This window comes from Periophthalmus magnuspinnatus, chromosome 20 (genome assembly GCF_009829125.3).
Source record: "Periophthalmus magnuspinnatus isolate fPerMag1 chromosome 20, fPerMag1.2.pri, whole genome shotgun sequence".
In the NCBI taxonomy this organism is placed as follows: Eukaryota; Metazoa; Chordata; class Actinopteri; order Gobiiformes; family Gobiidae; genus Periophthalmus; species Periophthalmus magnuspinnatus.
Genome location: NC_047145.1, coordinates 16,216,366 through 16,235,682, shown reverse-complemented (window position 1 = coordinate 16,235,682; position 19,317 = coordinate 16,216,366). Strand labels below are relative to the sequence as shown.

General features: G+C 42.3%; 3 protein-coding genes across 5 annotated transcripts; 1 reads left to right on the top strand and 2 right to left on the bottom strand.

The window, feature by feature from the left end:
- Positions 1-87: 87 nt before the first annotated feature.
- On the bottom strand, positions 88-8,660 carry LOC117388071 (basic helix-loop-helix domain-containing protein USF3). The gene is made up of 7 exons (XM_033985528.2): positions 8,552-8,660; positions 8,066-8,187; positions 7,949-7,980; positions 7,795-7,877; positions 7,614-7,710; positions 2,834-7,509; positions 88-2,232 (listed from the first exon to the last, which is right to left on the bottom strand). The coding sequence occupies exons 2-7, from the start codon at positions 8,107-8,109 to the stop codon at positions 484-486; spliced, it is 6,681 nt and encodes a 2,226-aa protein (XP_033841419.1). The 5' UTR covers positions 8,110-8,187; positions 8,552-8,660; the 3' UTR covers positions 88-483.
- Positions 8,661-8,886: 226 nt separating this feature from the next.
- Positions 8,887-11,871, bottom strand: naa50 (N-alpha-acetyltransferase 50, NatE catalytic subunit). 2 transcript variants are annotated; one of them, XM_033985534.2, is made up of 5 exons: positions 11,649-11,871; positions 10,619-10,755; positions 10,413-10,532; positions 10,260-10,326; positions 8,887-10,191 (listed from the first exon to the last, which is right to left on the bottom strand). In XM_033985534.2, exons 1-5 carry the CDS (start codon positions 11,654-11,656, stop codon positions 10,014-10,016), a joined length of 510 nt encoding a protein of 169 aa, XP_033841425.1. In that variant the 5' UTR covers positions 11,657-11,871; the 3' UTR covers positions 8,887-10,013. The 2 variants fall into 2 exon arrangements, with proteins under 2 accessions (XP_033841425.1, XP_033841426.1); XM_033985535.2 differs by having other exon boundaries at positions 10,619-10,752; positions 11,649-11,857.
- A 366-nt stretch (positions 11,872-12,237) lies between these two features.
- On the top strand, positions 12,238-19,271 carry atp6v1ab (ATPase H+ transporting V1 subunit Ab). Of its 2 annotated transcripts, none has more exons than XM_033985529.2 (15): positions 12,238-12,382; positions 14,089-14,189; positions 14,291-14,419; positions 14,533-14,747; positions 14,822-14,959; positions 15,031-15,182; positions 16,028-16,190; positions 16,272-16,380; positions 16,484-16,606; positions 16,766-16,880; positions 16,970-17,033; positions 17,105-17,308; positions 17,410-17,504; positions 17,582-17,753; positions 18,508-19,271. In XM_033985529.2, the coding sequence occupies exons 2-15, from the start codon at positions 14,108-14,110 to the stop codon at positions 18,598-18,600; spliced, it is 1,854 nt and encodes a 617-aa protein (XP_033841420.1). In that variant the 5' UTR covers positions 12,238-12,382; positions 14,089-14,107; the 3' UTR covers positions 18,601-19,271. The 2 variants fall into 2 exon arrangements, with proteins under 2 accessions (XP_033841420.1, XP_055085913.1); XM_055229938.1 differs by having other exon boundaries at positions 12,240-12,382; positions 14,108-14,189; positions 18,508-19,097.
- The last annotated feature ends 46 nt before the right edge of the window (positions 19,272-19,317 follow it).

Genomic DNA, 19,317 nt, shown 5'->3' with positions numbered 1-19,317 from the left:
GGCTTAAGTTTACATAAAGCAAAATAAAGTGTAGCTGAATTTCAGTGACACCTACAGGAGGAAAAAATGAAACATTGAAAAACAAATGAAATTACTCATTATAAACTTTAATCAATTTGTATTTACAAATACATACATTATCTAGCAATGTTCATATGAAACATTTGTATTTACAAAAGAGTGCTGACAAAAAGATGATTCTATACAGTAAGGTTGGATAAATTAGTAAATTAGACATGGTTACCTATAAATGTTTTTGTAATCTACTGCAAAAAAAAAAGTTTGTCAATTTTGTTTTGAAGAAAACATTGCCCAAATGACTACCACTGAAGCCTTTCCTACAACCTATTTAAAGAAAAATAAACCTGGAGATTTTGATAAGTAGATCTTCAAAAAAAGCAACTTTAAATGATCACATCTTACAGTTTTATAAAAATCAAATAATTCAGTTTTAAATTAATAACTCATTAATTGAGAGATGCCTCACACAGCTGAGCTGCCATCATGGCCCAGGATGTGGCTGATGTTGTGGGCGGGACGATTGGGCTGCTTACCAGAGTCTGCCGAACTGTTGGGCAAGGAGAGCAGGGGAGACATGGGCATGGCCGAGCCATCAGGAGGCATGCCTGTAGCAATCTCCGGGAACAATGAAGTTAGGCTAAAGTTGGAGATGTGAGGAGTGATTCCAGAGGAATTGGCGATTGGAGGCATAGGAGGCATTTCAGGAAGAAGAGGGAAACTGGCCTGAGCAAAGCCTACGGGGCGAGGAGGAGAGAGGATAGAACCGAAACGGTTGTTCAGAGGAGGTGCACTATTCTTGTCAGTGCTCGGGCTGGTAAACATTTGATTTGGGAAATATTGGAGAGTGACATCACTGGGCAGACTCGGGTGGGCTGCTGGAGAGTAGGACGGGTAGAATGATGGTAAAGTATTTTGAGCCTCCACTGGTAAAAGAGAAGGTGTACGTGAGGCATTGGGCTGACTCACAGGGGGAATAAAAGAGGCGTTTGCATTGATTGGAGGGGGAGGATTCATCCCTCCTTCTGGAATAAAAGGAAAGCCAAAGTTCTGTGTAAGGTGTTGGTCAGGAACTAAGTTGTTGTCAGTAGGGACCTGAGATGAGTCTGGCATGAAGCGGACAATAGTGCTGCGGCGTGCCTCTGGCCCAGACTGTGGTCGACTGAGGAGCACCCCGCCCCCAGAGGGCAGAGAGAGGGGTCCCTCAGACTCAAATGGGTTGGTGGTTCTGAGAGTACCTGAGCGGGCCCTGTCTCCTGTTCGGAGCTTAGAGGGCTGTGCGTCCCGTGTGATGTGGCGAGAATGCTGGCTTACCACTGCAGTGGGAGTTCTGGAGGGAGCAGAAGACCGTCCCGGCTCAGAGCTGCTATTAGGGGTGGGAGGATGGGGCAGACCTGTCCGAACACCACTGTGTATGTTACTGCCGACCAGAGAAATGTGGCCCTTGTTGCCCTCTCCCAGGCGCATCCCAGGAGCCTTCTGATTTTGTGGGACACTGGGGCTGGATGCCTTTGCCTGCAATTCTGCTGAAGTGCTCCTGGGCACACAGTATTCCATGGACACAGGGGGGCAGCACTGAGCTACCTGATTATGGCTGCTCTGCTCAGGAAGGTGAGGAGAGAGCAGACTCTGCATGAAGCTCTGATGACACCCGTCCTGCACCGGACCAACCTGCCCTTGTGAGGCAGCAGCTCCATTGTAAGCACCTCGGTTACGGCCATCTGCTGGAGGTCCTGCTCCAATCCTAAATCCACCAGACTGCTGTCCCTGAGGGACTCTCTGCACAGGTGGCCCAGACTTCACAGTAATCTCATTCCCACGACCCAGCTGATGTGGTGTGCCCATGGCTTTGAACGACAAACACTCGGACACCCTTGGCCCGTCGGCTGGCCCGGGGTGCTCTACAGGAATGCGGCTCTGTGGGTTGTGTGTGACGTTGGCTTTTGTCCTAGAGGAGTCCATATAGCCTCGGAGGTCTGACTGTTCCTGCGGAGCTCCTCGAACAGGCTGCAGGTGCAGAGACATGCGCTGGTCACTGCTGGAGCTTTTCCCTATGAGCGCCTCTGCAGAGTAGTTTGAGACTCTGTGCCGCTCTTGTCGTGAGGATGGGGCACAAGCCAAATCAGAGGAGTGGGACACAGGGTTACTTGGTGGAGCGATGAGGGTTTGCTCGATGTTTCTAGAATTCATCATCCTTTGCATAGCATTATGGTCCTGACCAAGGTAAAGGGGACAAGAGGAATCACAGTTAATTTATAAATGCCAATAAATCATTTGGACTACAATCACAACTGAACCTGTGTTGTCAGTGCATACAGATGACACATTCAAGTTTTTCCTCATTCTCAGTATATGGAAAGGTCATGCCTCATGTGAAAGCACAGAACCTCCAGAATTTGGTCATTGAGCTGTAGAGGCTAGACTAGCACTGATTAGTGATTGGCTGCAGGTGTGGGAGTTTAGGTAGTGAGGATTCAGATCAGAGGGCTCTTTTAGGTTTAAAGAAACTAGATTTCAGCATTGAAACCAAATTGAGACTGCTGAGGCTCATTCTGCTTTCTGATTGGATAATCATTTAGAGGAAAAATACCAAATTAACAACTTAGCCATCATGTCCAGTGTTTTTGTAATTAACCATTCTAATCTTAATTTATGCTTATGAGTTAGCACTATAATTTGTCTACCTCATATAGGAAAGGATGCAGTTAGGTCATGTTGAAACTGTAAATTAAAATCTTACATATGGTTCCTTTAAAAACTATAAACTACATGGTAGAAACATTAAACAAACTAAACTCAGAACAGCACAACTCACCTTGTGGTGTTCTTGTTGGGCCAGGTGGGTGTTGTGGTGGGCTCGGGACCCTGGGGCATCGCAGCTCTTGTCCTGGTGCCTGAAGTGCTGCTGATGAAGCTGCTGTTGGAGGTGCTGTTGGTGTCTAGAGTGGGAGTTCTGCAGTTGCGGTGGGTGCTGCTGGTTCTGGGCCTGTTGCTGAGGATGCTGCTGTGGATGTTGAGGTGGGTGCTGCTGTTGGGAGGATGGGTGCTGCTGTTGGGAGGATGGGTGCTGCTGTTGGGAGGATGGGTGCTGCTGTTGGGAGGATGGGTGCTGCTGTTGGGAGGATGGGTGCTGCTGCTGGGCCGATGGGTGCTGCTGTGAGGATGGATGCTGCTGTGAGGATGGATGCTGCTGTTGGGCTGATGGATGCTGCTGAGAGGATGGGTGCTGCTGGGAGGATGGGTGCTGTGACTGTTGATGTTGTGGAGCTTGTTGCTTCTGCTGCATGGTAACTGGTGAAGAGGTCTGGCTTCCCCTGACAAGGGCCCTCTTCTTCTGAGCATGATGCTGCTGCTCTTGTTGCTGTAGCGCCCTCTGGTGCAGTGAGTGGCGCTGTACCGGGTCAGGCTGGGTCAGATGCTGCTGTAAATGATAAAGGTGTTGTCTTTGTTGGTCTTGCTGCTGCTTTAAATAGTGGTTTCCTCCTAGGTTTGGACCAGTTTGTGATGTGTTGTGTTGTAAATGAAGTACCCCTGGTTGGTTCTGCTCAGGAGGGCCTGGAGCAGGACAGTGTGACTCTGACGGTCTAGCTACTGGGCTTACGAATGTGTTTGTGAATAAGGGCCCTCCACTCTCATTATTAATCCTGGTCATAATAGCCGAGGATATTGGAGCCAGTTGACCACCCATTAACTGGCTGTGGTCCGGCCCCTTAACCTCCATCTGGTTAACTGCATTGCCCAATGACGCACAAGATTTTGCTCTCTTTCCAGAATTCATTATGACTTCCTCAGGAGCCTGCCTCTTGGGGATGATTTTAACTCGCTCTGCCATGTTAAGTCCAGTTTGAGATCTCAGTAGAGCTGTCTTCAGAGGAGTGTACTCTGTGTGCTGGGCTGAACAGGGAGAAAGGGCATTATTTGATTGCTGGGAAATGTGTGCTGTAGTGCAAACAGGAGAGGACACAGATGTTTGCTGTCCTGTCAGATTGGGAGACCCTGGGTATGTCTGCTGACTGCTGCTTGTTCGAATCAGGTTGTTCACACTGAGGCTGGCCACTGTGTTACTCTGTGATGCGTTTTGTGGTTGTGAGACAGTCTGAGAATATGACACGTTTTGGGGATGTCTACTTGCACTCAGTGTGTTCTCACCATCTTGTCCTCTGACCGGTGGAGGTATAGCTGTTTTTAATGTTTCCAATGTTTTATGATATTTTTCCTGCCGTCCAGCTGGCGCACATTCTTTAGTTGATACGGAGGTTGTTTTAGTGGGTTCCCATGCACCTGTACCTGAGCTTGACATGTCAGTTTTGCTCCCTGTACAAACCCCTGTCCTCCTGTCAGGGCTATCTTGCTCCAGCATAGCCAAAGCCAGCATCTCTGCCTGTTCTGATGTCAATACAAATGAGCTGAAGGAGCCAGAAGCCACACTCATACTGTGACCCTGTGGAAGCATCGATGCAACTGAAAATCCACGGCCTCCGGTCACTGAAGACATGGGAGAATCAGTCTGTCTGCTCAAAGACAGAGATGACTCCGATGTTTGATCATCCAAGTTTGTATAAATCTGTTGATTATGCGTGAAGTCTTTTTTTGAGGCAATGTCAGAGGTTCCTGTGACAGGATGTATCCTCTCTGTTTTGCGGTGTCTCTCCTCTTGGGAGTCACCTTGCCCACCCAGGGCTGGTTTACCTTCAGTCAGCTGACACGTGTTCATATTTATTGTCTGTATAGGTGTGCCAATATCAGCCACCATTTTTACCCCTGAACTGGTAACAGGGGTTGGATTTAGAGTATTTGAAAATGGTGACACCAGAGAGTTAGCTGTGGACAAGGCTGAGGTTGCTGTGGAGCCTGACGTAGAGCAGGATGCAGGCTGGAGCATAAGAGATTCTTGAAGGTGACATACTGAAAATGAAGGAGCAGTCTTCTTTAATATCGCTGTTACAGTTGATGTGTTATTTGTGGAGTTCATGCGGAGTTGTGACTCAATGCCACAAGATGAAGATTTTGTTTGTTCTGAAACAGCTGGGTCAGTCATCTTGTTTTGCATTATGCTACCTTCTCTTTGCAGCTTAACTTCAGAAACAGAGTCTTTGTTCACAGTTGAGGTGTTTTCAGACACTCTACTTGTTTTTACTGCATTAATTGTACATAAACTAACTGACGCCGTGGCAGAGATGTCTGTAACTGCTGTTGTTACAGCATTAGTACTAGGCTTATTCAAGTTATTTATTTGAGTTGTTGTGCTAGTGGTGGTAATAATTTGTAAATTTGATTGACAAGATACAGCAATTCCATCTAGTGACCTAGCCACATTCATTGTATCTGTGTTTTGTGTCACAGTCACATTTAGAGAGGGAGTGACTGAATCACTGCAGTTGGTTGTTGTTACTACAGGAGATCTACTTTGAATGATTTCTGGTGCTGAATTCTTTATTACATTTGATAAAGTTTGACTTGCACTTGTGATAGGTGTCGACTTGGCCAAAATAACTGCAGGCTGTTTTGGTTTCTGTTCATGACTCTTGACTGGTTTACATTTTTTAAATGTTTTTTTCACAGGTAAAGATGTTTGGAGTTTTCTTCCTGTGGTCTTTGGGGGATTGACTACTAGTGCCGGCTTAATTGATTTCACACACGGAACTTGAACAGGTGAAGTTACACCACTTTCAGTAACAGATGTTGCAACAGGAGGCTGCTGTGGGATAATTGATGGATTTGATGTTGAGAGGTTGTTCTGGCCTGAAATGGCTAAAGGGATGCCTTGAGAGATGCTCTGGTTAAGACTAGTTAGAGCACCTAGACTGTTGAGGGCCACATTGGTAGTTGGTTCCTCTGTGGTGGTGGGCTGAATAAGCTGCAGTGTAGTCTGTCCACTGTTTGAAATCAAGTTATCAGTTGTCTTTACAGGCGCCAGAGCAAATACTTGCCCATTAACCGTGATTGTTTGCGGGGTCACAGCAGGCGATGAGGATGTGGGTGGCTGAGGGACAGGTTGGCATTTACTTTGTTGAGGCTGAACAGGGCGGGGAAGAATATGCACGAGTTGCTTCCCTCCAACAGTCTGTGGTGACGTGACAGAGGTTGAACTGGTAGAAGGGATGTTTGCAGACACAGTAGGCACAGGTGGTGCACTAGGCACCACACCGACTGGAGGATTCTGTGGTGTCGGGGCAGGTGGATTGGGGGCTTGGATGATCACTATATGTTGACAAGCAGTTGGATTTGTTATTTCCTCTCTCACAACTGACTGAGTCGGGCAAGAGTTGGCCTGCTGTAGGATTACCACACTCGGGTTGTTTGTGCTCTGTGCCGCAGTCACGCCTGATGCTGTTGCATTGGCTGTTTTGACTTGCAGCACCTGCATAGTCTGGAGAAGAGGCAACACAGCGGATTGGGGCTGGGGACCTAGAGGAGACTGAGAGAGGAGAGCTGCTGGAGGATGTGTGAGCAGCGAGGCCGGCTGAATGACAGCAGGCTGTGATACCACAGCAGAGTGGGTCATCACAGGAGGCTGGGGTACAGGAGGCTGGGGTACAGCAGCCGATGGACTGACAACAGCACAAGGATTCTGAGGAGCTACAGATTGTCTCTGGGATAAAATGGTTGGTTGTAGCTGTGACTGGCTGGGTGTTTGCTGAGCCGGTGCAGTGGGCTGCAGTTGTACTTGAATTGGTTGACATACCGTCACACTCTGAACAGTCTGAGGGGCAGAGCTGTCATCAGGAGTAGGGAGAGTCTGGCACACAGGCTGCACTGTGTTCCCTGCCATCTGTAAAGTGGTCCATGTCGTCTGTGTGCTGCCCGCTGCCTGTGCCCTGAGGAGGGGCTGGCTGTGAGGAACAGCAGTGTAAGCTAAAGTCCTGATGGCATGGTCTAGAGAAACCAAAGATGTAGTAGATCTGGCTGACGTTATGGTATGGTTAAATGAGGTCAAACTTGATACTGGGACTACAGCACTTTCACTGGGAAGAGAGGATGCTGAATTGGGTGCTAAAGTCAGTGTCTGGACAGGGGTAGCAGGTTGCGGTTGTTGTGGCAAAGCTGTGGTGACGGCAGGAATCTGAAGAGTAATATAAGACACGGAGGGCGGGAGACTTGGAGCTACGGCTGGGGTCTCAACCACACACTGTTCTATTACTCGGGGGGTGGCAACAGCTGAACTGGAAAGCAGTGATGGTGTTGGGGATGAGGTATTTACTTGAACGAAAGCTCCATTGACCCTTAACCTAGCACTGCCCTCAGATGGTTGTTGAAGAACTAGTGTTTCGATTGGTTGTGCTTTTGAGTCCAAGTCCTTGCCATTGGAATAGACAATTATACCCTTTTGAATTTGAGAAGTCACATTGGCGATCTTGGTACAACGCTGTTTGCCCTTCCAATGAATAGTGGGATCTTCCAAAAGGTCATGGGCTTTGAGTAGCTGAATGTAGTGGGCGCTCTCCTTTCTCAGCTCTTCCAACTGAAGCCTTAGACGACGTATTTCCCCCGCTAAAAAAAACCCATAGAAATAGATCAAAAAACAAACATGTAATAATTCAGGAAGCCGCATTGCTGATATCAGCAGCAGAACTACCTTTATCTTATAAACATACCTTGAGTTTTATCTCCTCCTTCCAAAAGCATTGTATCATTTTGTTTTTTTAACTCTGTGATGTATCGAAAAGCTTGGTCCAAAATCATGATTTTACTCTATAAACAAACCACAATATTTTTCACACAATAAACCATAATAATTCCAAACGTATGCACTGATTGTAATGCAATTTTTCTTACCTGTTTCAGAGCCTGTGAACAGGGCAGGAGATTTCCAATACGGCTGATTCCAGCATTAATTTTCTCTTTTCTGTGTCTTTCAACTTGGAAAAAAAGGGAAATAAAAATACAAAAACACTACAACAAAAATAAAACATTTGCATACAAAACTAACCTGCATTGTGAGATTCCTTGTTTTTCTTCTTCCTACAACAGATTTCATTATTATAATTTCAGCTACTTCATTCATTTTGTTTTATGAAAAAGATCACATGTGAAATAATTTATTTACTTAGGTTTTCGCCCAGATGTTTGAGTTTCAGTCATCTCTGGCATCCTGTCCCAAGAGCTGCCTCTCGCATCACACACCAATCACCATTTTCACAAAATTGAAACCAAAAGACAGGATAGACCCTGGATATACATAAAAGCAACTTTTCAGTAAATCAACAAAGAAGACTTCTCTCACACCTTTCTAAACTCCTGCAAGCCAGAGCTAAAACGTTAGTTAAAAACTAGGCCGGCAAAATAAAGCCCCTACTCGTTAAAAACTGATCGACAGCAGCACAGTCAAGGGCCATAATTGTATTTATATCAAAGTGTACAACTAACGACCAAGCACCAACAGCAATTACATCCTTTAACGTTACAAACCTCTTTATGATTAGCTTCGTGCTAGCTTAGCTTGGCGCAACGGGAAAGATGTTACAGCAAAGTAACGCGAAATTATAATTTTTTTCTGATAGTTGGAGCACTAATGAATGTCACTTTTACTAACCTGTAAGATATACATGTTGTTGCCTGTACACAACTGTGACTTCCAAATTACAGGCAAGCTGATAAACCAGCTCTCAACTCATCTTCCAAACAACCTGCGTACGTCTAACATGGTGCGTAAGTGGGCGGGCTTTGAGGTAGTCAGCCAATAGCAATCCAGAAACACAAGGCCAGGGCCAATCATCATGAAGTTCCGAACATATGCACTTCTAGTCTGCTTTCTCACGATGTGCAGCAGACTCATCTGCTGCTATCAACTGGCTAGCCCTCTTGTAGTTCTAGTTTCTCCACACGTATAAAACAATCGATAAATTCATAAGACGGAATCCCGCAATATTTACTGCAAATAGTAATTCCTTTATTTAGACGTTAAAAAGTTTTACAATATAGAGCTTCAGAAAAGATAAAATTCTTCAAAAGAAAGAAAAATCATGCTTATACTACAGTGGAGAGGACACATCTCTCCTTGCATGCAGAGGGTCAGAGTTTCCTCTGGGCAGCCCACTACTCCAGAGATCAAATCAAAAGTTAACAAAATTCGGCACTGTAGAGCTCTCAGTTGTGTGTCAAACTCAGTAAAAGTGGCTACATATTGTGCCAAAGGCAATATGTTTTACCAAAACAGAAAACCCAATATAATGCCCACTGCACAATCAAATCTTAACAAGCCCATACATTGTAATTCAACAATTAAATATGTGAATTACAAGTCAAAACATTCAGGAAAAATTGTAGTTTTGCTAACAATTCCATTTATCCCAGCAATCCCAGGAGAACCTCTGAACCATTGCCACTGCAGAGTTAAAATAACAGAAACTGCTGTTTGGGAGTTAAAAGATTGAGTTTAAGAATACTATAAATGTTGACTAAACTGTTCCACCACCACACAACTGTGTAGACTCTTACATTTAAGTGCCAAGGCCAGATGTTCACCTATACCTTTGATAACACAACATATCACCAACCTGGTCCAGCTCATATTCCATGAATCCCAGGAGGCAGGTGACAGAGCTGTGACTGTTCCAACTTGAACCAAAGGGACTGTGTCTGAGCAATGGCAATTCAAACACTTCTGTTGCTTCAGCAGTCTTCTCCAGCTCAAGAGTATGGATATGTCCCCATCAATGCTATAGCCACATTAAAACAACACAACTGTATGATGTGCAAGCACTGTACCTCTCTCCTCCACTCAAGTTAAAAACTTAGGTCTCAGGTCAAAACAAGCAATAAGAACTTTGACATTTTTTCTTCCAAATTTCAACTGTATGTATAAAGAACAAGAGCAAAAATATGCAAATTGTAGGGGACCTTTTGCAAAACAAATGCAGATATTTTGTATAATAAATCTGTTATCTCTTTTTAGCGTCCTTTGAAGAAAGTGTTAATGTGTCAACCCTGGGGAATTTCTCACAGTTCTGTTCCTGTGGAGGCAGGCACATCTGTGCTCTTCAAAAGTTGTGCCTCTACTCTGCCTTCTGAAGCTCTCCTGTGGGAGGTGCGCATGGGCTACGCAGACTCTTCTGCAACACATGGGCATCTGCAGGCTCTATCCTTTTGTAGTAATTTTTCTTCGTTTCAATGATCTCAAAGCCAAACTTCTGGTAAAAGTCAATGGCTGACTCATTGCTGATCTGAACATGACTGTGGATGAAACCGTAAATTATTAGTATCAAATTTAAAACACAGTTTCAAATCAAGAAAATACTCACAGATAAATGTTGTCGAATGTGCCATCCTTCTCACAGATATTTAGCACATGATTCAGCATTTTTGTACCTTTACAGGAACACAAATGAAAGACATAAGGCCCAACATAAAAATAATTAATCATACTCATAATTCCTCAGAGAGGCAGTTCTTACCAATTCCAAGTCTTCGGTAGGGTGCTAGACATCCAAGCGTCATGATGTACAGTCTCTTCTGATTTTGAGAATGGTCCACTCGGCAGCAAACGGCTCCCACTGCTATGTCATTAAAGTATGCTACATGGCATTGCAAGTAAAACAGACAAATGATAACAATTTTGCAATAAATGTTTGACCTTAGTTATAACAGTGATAATGCTTACCAAGCTTTGCAAGCTCCCCAACTTCCAGTACATCCTTGTAAAACTTATCGTTGTAGCTGACAGGGAAGATGACCTGATTGAGTCGTTTCAGTTGTTTAATGTTATGGGGTGTTACATCCCCCAGCTCGATCCGGCTACTGGAACAAGAGCAAATCGGTTAAATAGTTGACAACCACTGTGTAATTAAGCTTTTAAAACCCAAAGCCTTTCCCTTTTTATATTTTTTTTGATAATACAAGAGAAATTAAACTGATTTGCACTAGAGTTTATGTTTAATTAGCGATGATTTTAGATAGGCATGTTCTTTTCACCTTCATCAGGGTATGAATAAGTAGAACGTTGAGGCTTAAACCATTATGTCTTGTGTATGAGGACTAAGAGTATTATTTATAGTTACAGTAGTGCACGTGAAAAAACAGCTGTTGGTGACGTGTAATTTTTTGTGCCAGTGCCAACATCTTTACTATCCAAGATTAATTAGAAAATAATAATAATAATAATAAATATATATATATTTCATCAACGAAAACTCGCATGCATCAGACACCTGAAAAAATGTAAATAAATAAGTTTTTTATAATCTCACTTTGATATATATAAGGCTCCAGCATACAGTTTGTGTTTTAGTCAGAACATGTTTATGTATATTGTATAATAAATACTACATAGCATGTGCTTCTTAAAGCTACAATAGTCATGATAAATTTGTAGCAGTGTAACTCAATCGTATTCGAGTTACCATATTCAGTGCGTTAAATGTTACTGACTCAGCTCCATGGTACTAGTTAGCCAGTTAGCTTAGCTTCAACAAACACGAGTGAAGAACACACAACGTGACAAGTAAAACACTTAAGACGTCACAGTGTTAATTTTAGATTAGATAGATCCGTTATAATGTGTAAGAGAAAATAAAGGTATTCTCAGAGTACCTAGCTAGCTGTCTCCTCCCCACCTCCCCGTATAAAAAACAGACATGAAAAACTTTGCCTGTTGTAAGCTACTTATTCGTGACTCGAAGGCTTACACTCACCCTTTCATTGTAAACAGGGACACTCCCTTATTTTCTGCAGGACGAGTGTTTGGAGTTGTTTGGAGTAAAAATAAAGAATTTTAACAAAGTTAGGGTTGGGGATGCGTTCCGTTTTACCCTCCACATGTAGCTAGGTACGAGGGTTGCGATTAGCTTGAGCCGCCGCCGCCGCACTCGTCCACCACTCTGTCAACCCTGACCCCGCCAACGCATGCGCACTGCCGCTGCAGCGTTGGGAGAGAAAAAAAAAAGTGTTTATTATTTTAGATTGATTATTAGACCTGAATACTTCATAAAGGTTTATAGCTTCTGTGATAAAGTATCTAATTGATTGGTAAAGTTATATATTGTATATTCTTATAAAAAAATTACATGGGATAACCATTAATCGGCTGATTCTGCCATTTTGGCTCTGCCCAAAAGACTTATTAAATAATAAAACATTCTATATATTCTGTATACATGCATTTGCAAGTTAGTCCAGTAGATTATTCTATTTATTTGTGCTTGCTTTGTGCATTTATAACAAAATTAAGCTGCGCATTACTCGCATGTTTAATTAAACACACTTGCTCAAACTCTGTGTAGATCCAAAATGGCGCTGGTTGCTTTGGCCGCATCACAGCTCTGCCTCCAGTGAATGAAGTCAGCTGACCACAGCCTGCTGTCACGCATCGCAGCCGCACCGTTTCTCTTCGACACCAGGCAGTAAACCATTTCAGCGTAACCAGAAGGTAAGTGTAATGTCTGTCTTCGTACATTTCTGTTGTAAATGCTTTCTTAGTAGCTTTCAAAGCCTGGATCTACGGTTTTACAGTTTCGCTTTGCACCAAAACGAAGGAGCGAGCTTAGCCAGGCCGTAGCATCTGCCTTGCTATCGGTTTCATGAGAGGATCACAAGGATACACATGTATATCGTACATGTCATGACCAGCAAAACACGAAGAAATTAACCTATTCGTGCAATACTGCGCTAGGCGTGTGCTGTTATTGATGGGAAGGTGTCGTGGAAAACAAACACTAGGCTATTCACATGACCTACTGTGACCAGGTACACAGTGCAGAGCTTCTTTCTTATGGCACTACTGGGTTTAGTCCGATTTTCAGTGCACGCTTTTGAATCTCTGTTTCTGTTCTGTTAAACCTTGATCTTGGAATGGTTACATGCAGATAGTCAATTTATCGCCTAGGTGCTCTCGTGATATTTGTGGTAACCTCTCACGTACATGTTACATGTAGCAATGGAGAGATGGAAGACCGTCTGTGGAAAAACGCATATCCATAATTACATTCAACTGCCTTCCCTACTTTACACTCAAGACTCTGTTCTGTAAATGTATAAAAACAAACAAACAAAAAACATTCTCTTCATAATGGCAGATTATTAAATACACCAGTCTCACATATGACGGTCCGTTTCCGTTTAATCATGTATTTCTTGTATGGGCTATGATTTGTAGTTTCCAGATTTGCTTTATCTTGGTTTTCCACTTCCCCCAAAGTCTCATGGATCAAGTCATGTGCCAGGATCATATGATCAAGTGTCATGGCTTCCTTTCAGTCTGTTCTGTGAAAACAATACACTAAACTTATGCTGATTTATATACTATGTAGTCTACAATAATGAAGCTTGGACTCAGTAAAGTAAAACAAAAACTGCGTCATAATCTTCAGTTAGAAATTAGTATTTCTGTTATTACTTAATAAATCGTATACTTCTATATTGTATACACTTTGTTGTCCAAGGCCTGACTGATGGTATTATCCTTTTTGCAACGATTTTGTTTTGTATAGAAATTAGGTTCTTTGTACTTAGTATTAATAAGAATTACAGTATCTCACAGATGGTACTTCAGTTGCTAACATTTACAGGATTGTAATGCCCATGTTCGCACGTTAGGGGGAGCTCCTTTCATCCAGATGGCTTAGCAACTGAACAGGAAGATCTCTGCATCAGTGGGAAGGACAAAATAAGGGCACACTCATGTAGTTTATCGTACACTGATTGCTGAAACAAATGCAATGTAAATTACAATTTATGATTGCTATCTATAGGCACATTTGCAATTTTAGAGCATTAATTAATTTATTCAATTATTTTTTTCAATTTCTAATAGAAAAGGTGCAAATGTCAGAGAGCACAAATAGGGAACATTCTGTTGTGTGGGAATCCCCTCAGAGGATAACATGAACCAAGGGTTAGGCAATGTTCTATTAGTCCACCCCGTGCACCTATGGGGCCATCTTGAAACTGTAAGTTTCGAGATGGCCCTTTTTCCCCACGAGGTTCCTTTAGCTTCTTTAGAATGCAATGTTGATGTTGAGTTATATTTTTAGGTTATACAAGATGTCATTTCATTTGTCACTGAAATGGTATCTTACACTACTATGTATAAAGAAACAAAATATTGTATTGTATGTATTAATTTTTTTCACATAGTCATACTACGTTTGTCAAGATGGACATGTCCAAGCTGCCAAAAATCAGGGATGAGGAACGTGAAAGTCAATTTGGATACGTCCATGGAGTGTCTGGACCAGGTCTGAATACACTCCTGCCTCTTCCTTTTTTCTTAAGTGAATCTTCTACTATCCAAATGATGGTAAAATGCTCTTTTGCTATTTGTGTTTCATTCTCACAGTGGTGACAGCTACAGCCATGGCCGGAGCAGCTATGTATGAACTGGTTCGTGTGGGACATAGTGAACTGGTGGGGGAAATCATCAGGCTGGAGGGTGACATGGCCACCATTCAAGTCTATGAGGAGACATGTATGCTTTGAGTTTTTGTAACTAGCACTACCCTTTATACAGTCGCTCTATAAATGTGAGCTAATCGCAGATAAAATACATGATTTTTAAAATTTCCCTAACTTTTTTCTCAGCTGGTGTTTCGGTTGGAGACCCTGTTTTGCGGACAGGAAAGCCTTTGTCTGTTGAGCTTGGGCCAGGAATCATGGGCTCTATTTTTGATGGTATCCAGCGACCACTGAAGGATATTAATGATATTACACAAAGCATCTACATCCCTAGAGGTGTCAACATTGGTGCCCTTAATCGAGATACAAAGTGGGAATTTTCCCCCAGTAAAAGTTTAAGGGTATGTTTTTCTACCTCACTAAAACATGTGAAAAGATGATATGAATATCTCTTGACTCACCCATGATGTCTTAGGCTGGGAGTCACATCACCGGAGGAGACATCTATGGTGTTGTTTATGAGAACTCTCTCATCAAGCACAAAATCATGCTTCCACCTAAAAACAGAGGTACTGTAACGTATGTGGCACCACCAGGAAACTACGATGTCAGCGTAGGTATTACTCTCCTTTGAATAAAGTTAGATATCAAGATGGTAGTTGTTGATAATGGGTGTCTTTTTAGGATGTGGTCATGGAGCTGGAGTTTGAAGGTGTAAAGGAAAAATTTACCATGGTTCAAGTATGGCCTGTTAGACAAGTGCGTCCAGTCACAGAGAAACTTCCTGCAAATCATCCCCTGCTGACAGGACAGAGGGTGCTCGATGCTCTTTTTCCGTGAGTAAAATCATTTTTCTCTACACCACAAGACAACTAATACTTGTTTTTATTTCACATTGAAGTACAATAATATTAACTCCTATAAAGAAGAAAAAAGATGGCAACACACCATCTCTGTAATCGAATGATGTTTACTTAGAGTGCCACATGTGAGATTAAGCCCCCTGTCACATTTTGGACCAACAAGACATGAGCAACAGCAAGCTTATCAGGATGTCAGGAGTCTTCAAAAACAACTTTCTCTGTCTAGTCTTTGTTCATTATTGGCAAAGTGAGCAGAAATTTGAGGGATTACAAATACAGCAGAGATATCTTCATACTTTGCCTCATTAGCAATCTGTGAAAATGTCCATAGAGCGGCATTAGCTATCATAATCACCCAAAAAACGCAGTAAGTTGCTGGGTCACTACTGATGATAAATAATTTTAAAATCTCTGATCAATCATTGATTTAAGGGTTAGGGTTACATTAGGCTAACCAAAGATGTGTGACGTCACATCCACTTTTCCATGTCGCATTATGAACCTGATCAGTATGGTGTGTTTGCCAGTGAATCTCAGTGTGACTTTACCGGCTAAATAAAGGTCAATACATTTCTGTTAGCCTTGTGTGAGGGCACCATTAGATATGGCTCGCTAGTAGTTCATGGAAGTATAATTTCTAACCTGTAAAGTTGTACAAAAATGGCAAGTTGTTTATTTTCCCATTTCTTCTCAAATCTTGTTACAACACATCACTTAATATGGCAAATCCAATGTGTGTCTTGGCAATGTTTGCATTGTCTTTTGTTTTTGTTAGGTGTGTTAAATGTCAGACTCAACATTGTTTCATTCATTCATAGATGTGTACAAGGTGGAACCACAGCTATTCCAGGAGCCTTTGGATGTGGTAAAACTGTCATCTCCCAGTCTTTGTCCAAGTACTCCAACAGCGATGTCATCATCTATGTAGGATGTGGAGAGCGTGGAAATGAGATGTCTGAAGTATTAAGAGACTTCCCTGAGGTAATGGATTTGAACATTTTAAAGGATGTATGTGCAGTGCTATTCAAATCACTTTTGCAAATATGTCTTTTAAAACATCAGTTGACCATGGAAGTGGATGGGAAAACTGAGAGCATCATGAAGAGAACAGCATTGGTAGCTAACACTTCTAACATGCCTGTAGCTGCCAGAGAAGCCTCTATTTACACAGGTAATGTGTAAAATGTTGTACTTATTGATTAAATGACCTAACCAGAAATGTTTCATTCATAATTTTTTTAATTTTATTCATGCATATAACTTTTTTCATACAGGCATCACCCTTTCTGAATACTTCAGAGACATGGGATACAATGTGAGCATGATGGCTGACTCCACCTCCCGTTGGGCTGAGGCTCTCAGGGAGATTTCTGGTCGTTTGGCTGAGATGCCTGCTGGTGAGTTTAAAATACAAATACAAAGCTCTTGGATCTTAGGGGTTTTAGTTCCATGCCCTTTATGTGATTATATTAGCCACAAAAAGTACTTTGAAAATCTACAATTGGCTCTTTTTTATGTAGTTACTGTAATCTATTCATTTTCTTGTGTACCCTCAGACAGTGGTTATCCTGCTTATCTGGGAGCTCGTCTGGCCTCCTTCTATGAACGAGCTGGAAGGGTGAAATGTCTGGGTAACCCTGAGAGAGAGGGCAGTGTCAGTATTGTAGGAGCGTGAGTATAACCTTTTTCCACTAGATGGCACTATTGACTCATAGTATGTGTTTGCCTAGGTTTGCAGTAATACGTTGTTGTCATTTCAGTGTGTCTCCCCCTGGTGGTGACTTCTCTGATCCTGTTACTTCAGCTACACTTGGTATTGTTCAGGTAAATTATAATATTCACTACAACTAATATCCAAAGTGTTGGTAATTTGACGGCAATTTTCTCTTTTAAAGGTATTCTGGGGTTTGGATAAGAAGCTAGCTCAGAGGAAACACTTCCCGTCTGTAAACTGGCTTATTAGCTACAGCAAGTACACTCGGGCATTAGATGAATATTATGACAAACACTTCCCAGAATTTGTACCTCTCCGCACAAAGGCAAAGGAGATTTTACAGGAAGAAGAGGACTTGGCTGAGATTGTGCAACTTGTCGGAAAGGTAAACTCACGTAGCCATTAATGTACCCATGCATGCATACTGTATTCAATGATCTTCTGTTGTATTTCAGTTAGACACATTTTACTTTTATCATTTCACAGGCATCCCTGGCAGAAACAGACAAGATAACCCTGGAAGTTGCAAAACTTATCAAAGATGATTTCTTGCAGCAGAATGGTTACACACCTTATGACAGGTCTATATTGATATTCTAAGTCTTACTTTCCATTTACATTTTTTACAGTTATGCTTAGCTGTGGGTGTCTTTTTCAGGTTCTGTCCCTTTTATAAAACAGTGGGCATTCTGTCCAACATGATTGCTTTCTATGACATGGCACGACATGCAGTGGAAACCACAGCTCAGAGCGACAACAAGATCACCTGGGCCATGATCAGAGAGCATATGGGTGAAATCCTTTATAGGATCAGCTCCATGAAATTCAAGGTATTTAGTAATCCAGTTGTTGGCACTAATTATATTTTTTGCACTGAATGCACAGAGTGGTTAGGCTCCATGTCCCACGATGCGAATAATGAGGTTCAGTTTTTAAAAAAAGTGTTAACCTTAACCTTAATTCACAAGCTGGCTGCATATTCTACACCAATCCTTCAAAGGCATTCATGAATCATGAATGATAGTTGAGTCTCAAGAGCATATCTCTCAGCACAAGTTTGTATCAATATCCCACACAAAAAAGCTCTTTGGGCTCACCCACTTTCACCACATAGTCATTAAGTTTGGACAAAAAGCCAAATGATAAATGGCAGCAGTCCTGGCCATTAGCAACCTTTGTCTGAGAAGGTATTAAATTAGATCAACGATATCAGTGATGCCTACCTCCTGCCTCTGTGCAGTACAGCCTTTATCTTTGTGCCATTCAGAGGAGACTTCTCCAGTCATTAGTCATGCATTTCCGTTACTGTTTAACTACTGGGCTAAACACCACCATGTATAATGTCAGGAAAGTATGTGCATGAATGTCCATGGGGATCTTTTCGTTGTCCTGGAAATGCATAGGGTGGTCCATGAATCTCTTCTCACATGGTTCATGATGCAAAGTTTGGGATAAATTATGGTGTGCGTGAACAAAGCCTGAACCTTGTCCTCGTAGAACTAAATGTAATGTGCACAAATGTAAAAAGTCATAATGACATCCTGTAGCAATGTTTTGATCCTTCCTTCTTCCTTGATTCCCCAGGACCCAGTGAAGGATGGTGAGCCTAAGATCAAGGCCGAGTATGCCCAGCTCCTAGAAGACATGCAGAATGCCTTCCGCACTCTGGAGGAATAGACAAGCACACACATCCGAGATCTCACGTCTGCTGAGTCGCATTCCACTTCGCTGTATTTCCTGATAAACCCCTCGTGCTCCCTGTGCTCTTGTGGTTGACTGTGTGCGTGCAGTTTCATGTGGAGGAAAAGAGAAACGATGTACTGTATTCATATTTCTTTTGCCTCTCGGGGGCGCTCTCTGGATCCTCTGCATGGTCATCGATTGCGAGCTGTTTGAAAGAGGCATCACTCGGTTTTTTAATTTTCTTGTTTACATGATCTATGTGTTCCTTCTTAAATAGGGTTTTTTGGTTGTTGTGTTGTAATTACATATCCCCTCTGTACAAAAGAGTCTTGAATATAAATTTAATGAGATCAATTATTTATTGCCAGCATTATGACATGAAGGCTTTGTTTTTATCGTGTTTCATGTTGTGCTGTGTTGTGTTCTTGCTGTAGGAGTGTGTAAGCCTCATCTGTCCAATAGTTCATCATGTTGCTCCCAAAGAATAAAGGAACGAAGAAAAGAAATAAGTTGTTGTTCTGCTGGTTTATCTGCATCTTTGGCCTTGTTTTTGTTTTGTTTTTTTAGCTCTTTGATGTTATTGTTATTACCCTAAAACAAAAGCAATATAAATATGTACCTCCCACATAAAGATGCTGTTAGGCTATAAATAAAACATAACACACCCTCAAGAGGAATACTGTAAGGTCAATTTGGTTGCGTTAACTGGTT